This window comes from Erigeron canadensis, chromosome 4 (genome assembly GCF_010389155.1).
Source record: "Erigeron canadensis isolate Cc75 chromosome 4, C_canadensis_v1, whole genome shotgun sequence".
NCBI classification, from domain to species: Eukaryota; Viridiplantae; Streptophyta; class Magnoliopsida; order Asterales; family Asteraceae; genus Erigeron; species Erigeron canadensis.
In genome coordinates this window covers 29,853,692-29,862,852 of record NC_057764.1, presented here as the reverse complement: position 1 = coordinate 29,862,852, position 9,161 = coordinate 29,853,692, and the positions used below count along the sequence as shown (strand labels likewise).

Sequence of the window (9,161 nt, the reverse complement as noted above, 5' to 3'; positions counted from 1 at the left end):
GGAAAAGCCCACACGCATACGTGTACCTAAGCAACCCACAACATCCAGTAAACTGGCTTGGATTTTAATAGGGGCCAAGAAATACTCCAGGCAAGTCTCGAACCCCTGCCTAGGGAGAAAACCTGGGTGCATCTGACCAATGAGCTAATGAAAACAAACAACATAATTATTCGCAGGTTATTAGTGGTGTTTTAAATTTCTAGATTGAATCCGGAGTGATTGAATACTAATAAGGCGTCTGGTATCCCGACCATATTTTTGGTAACCCGACCAGACTATTAATGACAAGGGGGCCGTTTTTACTCTACCAGATTTGCCATTACAGAGAGGGGAGGGTCACACTATTTTTGAGCGATATGGTCGAGATACCAAAAATTTGGGTCAGGAAAATAAATTCATGGGACCTAGCATGCTTTTATTATACTGATAGTACGTATTTAAGTACATAATAATGTTAGAATATCAGTCCTCAACAAACTAACATAAAATCATTTAATGCTCGCAATGGGAATATTTTAAAATTGGGAAAGATTTTTTTCCAACTCATTATCCGGATAATCTGTTTTGACACACATGTATACTACACATCCAAGATATGTTTCTGATCATTTCTTTTCTTCTTCTTAACTTCTTGCCTAGTGTCCAATAGTAGATTAAACTATAACGTCCTAACAAGTTTACGAGCATACTACTTTTAAATTTCGCCAACAAATCAGACAGTCGGTCATTATATATAGATATAGCAAAAGGGAAAGAAGAGAAAAATAAAATGAACGTTGCAATCTTCCGAATTTTCTCATGACAAATAATATTTTTCTGGATGCCAGATGATGTAAGGGTCAGGGTCAGTATATGTATCTATATTGATTTAATGACTATGAGTTTCAAATCTACATTTATCAAATGCCGAAAATTGAACAATGATACATGTGTGGCATTTGGTAGATGCATATATATAGAATAAATAACACAGATAAATAATACATTGCACTCTATTGACAAGTTGGATTAAATTAAACTTTCAGTCATTTGTTGGCAGACTTGCACCCGCGCTATTCAGGTAACTCAAAAAGATGTTCTACGTGTGTACCTATGTACCAACAAATCCACGCCACTCTACACCATCTTCTTCACATACTGTGTGCTATTGGAACTGAATGGAAGACAGCAATCAAGAATTTGAATTGTAGCTTGGTATAAACCCTTTGGCATGTTGGCTCTCCATTTCTAGAGCCATCAAGGATTTTTGTCTCTGATACTTATTTCTTTTTGCAGCAAGAGCTGAAAAAAATGTCAAAAAAAAAACGAGACATTTCAGATACTATTTTTATTCGTGTTGCAAATAAAATTTAATATTCATTTTTACTTACACATCAACTCCTGAGGTAGACCAAAGTCGTAGTCATTACGTCGTCTCCTGATGCAAACAAATACTATAGCCGCTACCAATATAAAGACAACACCACATGATATCCCTATTGCAATTTTACCACCATTTGATAGACCACCGTTTTTCCAGAACATTGGACAATCTGGTAACGAAGGCACACCACACAAGCCTTTGTTACCAGAAAGGCTGCAAATAGATTATCACACGTGTTAAGAGGGAAAAAATTGCAAGTTAATCCTCTCACTTAATAATCCAATAAACAGACATATTATATCATGAACTATTGTTGTACTAACAATTGTTAAAATACACAGAGAAGTGCCTTGAAATAAATCTAGATCTTCTGAAATTCCATTCTTTTCTTCTCCTCTTGGAATAAAATAAATTAGCCCTTTATGGGTTAATTTGTGAAGTCTCAAAAGTAATTTTAATGCGTTAATCTTAAAACATGTTAGATCTACATCTCATAACAATAATCACATGTTAGTATTTATAATGTCAAGGGTTGATTTATTTAAGGCTCCTGATAAAATTCTTAAAAAATCTACCAGAATCTTGGTGAGATATAGATGGACAGTCTCTCCACTTAAATGATACCTGGAGCCTTGGGAACAAGCCAACTAATTTCAGATTCACGATGAACCAAAAAAAAAAAACTTCTTAGCAGCCGAAAAGGTGTTGAATCAGTTAATGAGACAAGGTTAAATATATGAAGGCGGCAAACATATAACCTAATTTCTAATTTGAGAAAGACCTAAAGTTTTGATTAAGGTTCAGGTAGACAAGGATTCAGCTATATAAACCCTGGCGCTGTTGCAGGTCCTAATCATCACAAAGTTGATTTAGTAAAGGCTTGGAATATCTATCTGCTTCTACCAAGAGGTTAGATTTTAGTTTCTGTCAGAATGGGTCGACTAGAAACACTTTTGTCTGAAAATATTACATTTTTCGTTAAAAAATTTGATTGACCCGTTTAATTAGAATAAAATAAAAAAAAAGCAAAATCAGCCCATCCGTGGTTATATGGGTTTAAATAGCCACATACGCTGTTGACCTAATGACCTATGAAGAATATTGTGTGCTGTCTTACAGACAATGTATCCAACAATAATAAAGATCAAAACAACCATTGAAAATAAAAGCTTAATTGTTCAAAATCATAAATCTGGGCTAATCAACCTTGAACAGCTTCATCAATGGACTACATTTTTTGGCAAGATGAGTTAGACTTCCTTCAGAGCACCGGAAATCTCATTTAAGCCTACGCTTCTAAAAGTTCCCAAGAATCCTATCCTCAAACTATTAAACATATATCCAAACTTGAACCCCCAAAAAAACAAGTGCAAGTCGGACAAAGAATTAATATTGCAGCCATATCGATGATATGTGGATATGATATGTGACTGGATCAGCTATATAACCTTTTCTGATTCTGTCAAGTTTCCATGGCAACTTTAAGAGGCGCTCAACTGGAATCCAATACTTAAGAAGTACACGTAAGTATCAAATCTAAATTAACTAGTATTACAAATGATCAATGCTAAGCCTCTACTCAAATTTGTTCATGAGTCGACTTTACCGGTTTAACCTTCAAGTAAGGGTCGTTGTAGGTAAAACGCATTGTTCATAGAACGATGTTCAAAAATGAGGCTAAAGAGGAAGACAAGAATGATCATCCATAGAAAGTTCCAGTATGGGCAATTTGGAGATTGGCTTGCCATAGATAGCCTAGTATACTTGTATAGTGTGTGAATACATTAGGCATCTAAACTTTGTATGCAAGGCAATAAACTGTAAAGCTTCTCCAAAACCATCCTTTTAGCTTATAGCCTATATTATTTCAATAAATGACAGAAGATAAGATAGCCTTGCCCTTATTCTATGTATATATCCTGGTGTAATGAAATATAATGTCATTTAAATAGAAAATCCCAGCTGGCTTTTTAGAAGCCTTATTCCATGTATTTTTATGTGCATCTTGGTTTCATGAATTTTAGAGTCAATAGTATATCTAAAACCCACCTAGATTTGAAAACTATTATATATACGCCACGAAAAGGAATGTGAAATATGACATACTCAATAGCTCCGCCATGGACCCCAACAGAGTAAAGCTCCTCTGGCACTTGTCCTTCCAGTTTGTTACCATTTAAGAGCCTGAAATGTGAGTAAATATAAAGTTTTAATAGACCTGAACAGCTGAGATCATAGCCTCATATATTGTTAAGGCTGATGTTTTAACTCAACTAAATGTCCAACTATATTAGCAAAGGCCAATTTGTTAGCTCTGATAAAATCTCCAAAGAAGCAAAAATCTAAATAAGGATTAGGAATAAGCTTACACAAGTTGTAGACTTGAAGAGCTTAAACTGTCGGGTATGGACCCAGAAATCAGATTGTTTGATAAATCCCTGCATTAGTTGTCAGAATAATGAGTCACAGCATCATAGATACCAGAATGCTTTAAAGAATTAAGGGTGATAAATCCAGTGAAAAGTACAAACAAATGCAGCACTCGATCACTAACAATGAAAAGAGGGAAACCGTTTTCGTTTACAATAAAACAAAACAAAAATGAGTGTATCTCAAGCAGATAAAATATGCTTTTTGAAAACAATGGCCAACCCATCCGTAGATACATACAGATTGACAATGCACCAGACCACTAATAAACTTATTAACCGATTCTTCTTAAGTGAAGTGAGATAAGGTTTTAATCAGTAACATCTTACAGTTTCTTAAGAGATTTTTGTCCCAGCCCTGTAGGTAGAGTACCTCCTAACGAATTAGAGCTTAAGTTCCTGCAGTCAAACAAAAGAAAGTTAAATTGATATAAACCAGAAAACCTAAATAAAAAGGTGCAAGAAACATATCAGATAGAATACATGGTATTATTCTACTAAGTACAACATATTGAACACAAATGGAAATTGGATACTACAGTATCAAGTCAAAATATTGAACACAAACAGCATGGAATGGTCCAATTATTCGAAGTAAATGCATGTTACATGATAAGAGCAGGCAGATGATACTTACAAGCTTACCAAGTTAGTCAAAAGATCAATTTTATCACTAATGTAGCCTTTTAACCCTTGACTCCCAAGATCTCTGCAAACATAACATATAATTGCAAAATTGTAAATTATAAGAATGTCAACTACAAGTAACGCATAACTATTACTTGCCAACTATAATAACGCAAGTGCTTACATCTGAAAGATCGCAAGAGCAGACTCGTCCTTATTGAGATGGCAAGTAACACCCTCCCAAGCATCCCAATTAGTAGGAGCGCAAGGATCACCATTCCAACCCATCCTTTCAGGAACACGTAATGACTCCTTCAATGCTTGCATCGCAGCAGCTGAAAAAAGTCCAACAAAATTATTACAGGTTTAAACTTTTTTAACAACCTCTACTACAACTAAAAGCAGTCATCATCTCTGATATTAGTGGGACATTATCATCATGAAACAAATCATCAAAGTGTAAAGAGTGTTATATACTTACAATTTACAAAAGTTCTATAATTACAAGAAAACTATAATTATATATTTATGTTAGACTTACAAGAAAGCTATAATTATGTTAAACATGCAAAAGTTCATTACTTCATTTAGTTACAAGAGTATCTAAACTAGCAGTGCACCACCAAAAATCATAATCGGTTTAAATTTGTTCAGATTGTGATTTTCAAAAATCTCTAACTTTATAATTATCTCAAGTTAGAAATCTTGCCAGAGTATTTAGACCAGCGAAATTGACTTATTTTGATATCTCCAATGTTGGAGTTTACATAAAAAGCATCAAAGGCACATTTTCTTATCCTTAATTAAGGAGTCTACAATGTGGCCCTTTTGGCATTCTCCACCAAAATTGCTACAGCAATGCCGTAGTTGACATATAACGCCTGATAAATTTGACAACTTTTTACCTCCTTCCAGCCGATAGTAGCTATTTACCAGTCTCTTGTAGACTACCAGTCATATATATGCAATATCTTATGTTACTGAACCAAATATCAATTTATTACTAAACTTTATTAAAAGTAAATAAATAACCTAATTCTCAAATGTTAAACGAGACTTGTTTATCAGTAATATTATCAATTTAATTCTTGTCATACTCCCAAAATTCATTAAAGTTACAGAACACATATAACAATTAATAAACATGGCATACCTTGTTCAGGCACAGTCATGACATCAGCTGGAACAATTGCGTAGTTCTCAAGTCCACAAATTAAAGGCGATCCAACGACAGGAGCAAGCTTAATAGTCAATGACGTACTACTCAAATTCCTAGCTACATAATGATAACTATACGCCGCAAAACTCCCAACTTCCTTAAATATATCAATTCGAGTAACATTTTCATCATTGATAAACACATCAAACACTCTCTTCCCCTTCTCATTCACGCTCACATCGATCTCAGCAAAATGCAGCCACACAAGATAATCCAATTTAGCATCCACAGGCAACTCATACTCCAAACTCCCTTTCCCGGTCAACATCACAGCGGACTCATACAATTTCGTTGGAAAATAATTCGGACTCATTTCCGCTCCAATCACATGTCTAACAGCCGTAACCGACTTAATCCCTAAAGTATTCTTAGACCTAAATTCCGCATCCGACTGCCATGCCCTACCAAACACATCACTATCATTACTAAACCCCGGCCCCCACTGATTCGTACCGCAACTCAGCCTACCATAATTTACTAAAATCGACGAGCCATTACCGGTCAACGAAGCGTCATACGACGCCGGATCAATCTGAATCAACTCAATCGAACCGATAACCGGTGGATCAGTAGCAATACTATAAAAACACACATCAGCATCACCATCAGATGTAAAAAACATCAGATCGGAATAAGCACCGTTCCGGCTAATATCCTCCGGCCACGGCGACCGCCATGAAAACACAACAGTACCTTCTACCGATAAATCGAAACTCGGAGAATTTGATTTTCCGTCAAAGTTATCATAAACAGTAAAAGTACGTAAATAATATCTACCGGAAGGAATCTCAGGGAAAATGTAACAATTTTTCTTACCGGACGAAACCGGAAAGTAACGGAGCGTTTTTTCGTGATCCGATTGAAACCGTAACGGTTCGGAAACTAAACCGGTCGAACCGGCGGTGAAGTACCGGTCTGAAAACCATGTCGTATTGAAATGATCGGTTGTTGTAGTTGAGCTGCCACAGTCTATGTGAAACTCTATATCTGCATATATATATATATATATATATATATATATATATATATATATAAAATACAAGATAAAGTTAGTAAGAAAAATGCTGTAATAATAAAAAAAAAATATTAATAAATTATTAGAATGTATAGATATAGGAGAATTGTATGTATAGGTTGTTGTTACCGAAAGGGAAGCAAGTGGAAAGTGTGATGAGTAAGAAGAAGGTGAAGGCGGTTACTGAAGGCGGCATTGTGCGTATGTGTGTGTTTTTGGACTGAAGGGAGAGAAAAAAAGAAAAGGGAGATAAAAAGGATTTTGTTTATATATATAGAGATATAGAAGATATATTTTGTGTGTGTGGGTGGGTGGGTTTATATTTTATTGGAGGGAAGGAAGTGGCGAGATTAACGGAAGAGATTGGAGAAACGGAATGAAGGGGACTGACAGAGATAGGTGGTGGTGGTGGTGGTGGTGGTGGTGTAATAGGGTGGTGGGGACGTCGGAATATTTAATAGCTTTGCTGACTTCTTGGCTCTTTTGTTTGTGAACAAGATCCAGCGATGTCATCCCCTTTGATATATGTAAAAAAAATACTCATAAATAAATGCTCATATTGATTGTGAAATCTTTTTAAATGAAGTTTAGATAATCAAAATAATGTTTGATTTGGAAATAGAATAAGGATAGAATATTGAAGTTGGGTTTAGTTTAGTTGTAAAAGATATTCGTAAAAAAGTTTTAAACTTTGAAGATTAATAATTTGGAAAAACATGGAGGTCTTTTTTCTTTAAAGTATAAAATATTTAAGAGATTATTAAACAAATAAAGTTATCTAATAAATAATTTTAAATTACCCTTGTTTCTATTTTCATGTTTTCAAATATTTTATATACAATTTTAGTTTTCATAACAATACATCAATATATGGATTCATATATAAGAATTACATGAAATCTTATGGTGTGGTTTGAAATTGGTGTATGAGCAAAATGTTACTTGGGTTGATAATCAAATTTCTTTTAAAATGCACCTATCGAGTTTAAGTATCCGTGATTTTGTTTTGAAGAAAATATTTACTTGGGTTGATAACCAAATTATTATATATACTAAAAAGCATGAATCGGTTTGCGTGCGTCACACATTTTCAACACTTTTAGTCCCTGTCATTAAATTTGTTGTAGCAATGGTCCTCATTAGCTAACGGCTGTTAATTTTTTCCTGCAATTATAGTCCTTGTTAAATTTGTTACAACAATGGTCCCTATCAGCTAACTCTAACCTTTTAACTTTAGGTTTTTTAATATTTGCCACGTAACTTTAACCTTTTAACTTTTGTCACATAACTTTAATTTCTTTTACTTTTAGCACAAAAGTTTGCTTTTATTTAGTTTTTAAACATATGTTTTTCTAACTTTTGCCGCGAAAGTTTCATTTTTTTATTTTTTATGACGGAAACTTTTAACTTTATTTCACTTAAATTTAATTTCTTTTATTTTTGGCACGAAAGCTTTGTTTTATTTAGTTTTTAAATTTTTATTTTTCTAATTTCTTCTACGAAAATTCATTCTTTTTACTTTTTATCACAGAAACTTTTAAACTTTTACTTTTTGTCACAAAATTTTCATGCAAATGAAAATTTTGTGTTATTTACTTTTTATATATTTGTTTTTCTAACTTTTGTCACGAAAGTTTCATTCTCTTTACTTTTTATTACATAAATTTACGAAGTTTTCATCATTTTACTTTTTGCCACATCACTTTTATTTTTTCTACTTTTCACACAAAGTTTTGTTCTATTTACTTTTTATACTTTTATTTTTCAACTTCAGCCACCAACGTTTCATTTTTCTTTACTTTTTATCACATAACTTTTTACTTTTTAACTTTTGCCACGAAAACTTCATTTTATATAATTTTTCACATGTTTACATGTCACGTAATGTCTCCCGGGGCAACGCCCGGAGACAAAAAAACTAGTTTCTTCTAAAATGCACTTGTCGAGTATCAGTAATCGTGATTTTGTTTTGAAAAACGTCAAAGCATTTGACCAATAAACTATGAGGATGGCAATGGTGATATTGAGTAATACATATGTATCTTATGAACTATACAAATAGTTTTTTTATAATAACTTAATAGAGTATTATTAAAAAACTATTTTTATAGTTCACAAGATACATATGTGTTACTCAAGGGAAATGATATAGCTATAACAAGATTTAGACATCTACAATAAAACCTGCATCATTTAGTTGTATTATGTGTATTAAAAGTTGTACTTTTATTGTAGATAGTCAAATTCTGTTGTATAAATATCACTTTCCATTACTCAATATCACCATTGCCATCCTGATTGTCTAATGGTCAAACACTTTGACGTTTTCTAAAAGTTTTTAATTTCGAGTCTTATTGAGTAGCATCTTATCAAAATGGTTTAAAAGCGACAAAAAGAAAATCTTTATTAAACTTTATATATTTTAGTAAATGAGGTCAGCTCAACTGCTAAATACAACCTTGATTTTTCATATGGGTAGTGACAAGTTTGTGAATTTTTTATATCTGA

At 33.3% G+C, this 9,161-nt stretch overlaps 1 protein-coding gene across 1 annotated transcript; it reads right to left on the bottom strand.

The window, feature by feature from the left end:
• Positions 1-770: 770 nt before the first annotated feature.
• Positions 771-7,153, bottom strand: LOC122597912 (receptor-like protein 4). Its single transcript, XM_043770501.1, has 9 exons — positions 6,783-7,153; positions 5,573-6,625; positions 4,604-4,754; positions 4,430-4,501; positions 4,123-4,191; positions 3,733-3,801; positions 3,470-3,547; positions 1,371-1,576; positions 771-1,281 (listed from the first exon to the last, which is right to left on the bottom strand). The coding sequence occupies exons 1-9, from the start codon at positions 6,847-6,849 to the stop codon at positions 1,172-1,174; spliced, it is 1,875 nt and encodes a 624-aa protein (XP_043626436.1). The 5' UTR covers positions 6,850-7,153; the 3' UTR covers positions 771-1,171.
• Positions 7,154-9,161: the final 2,008 nt, after the last annotated feature.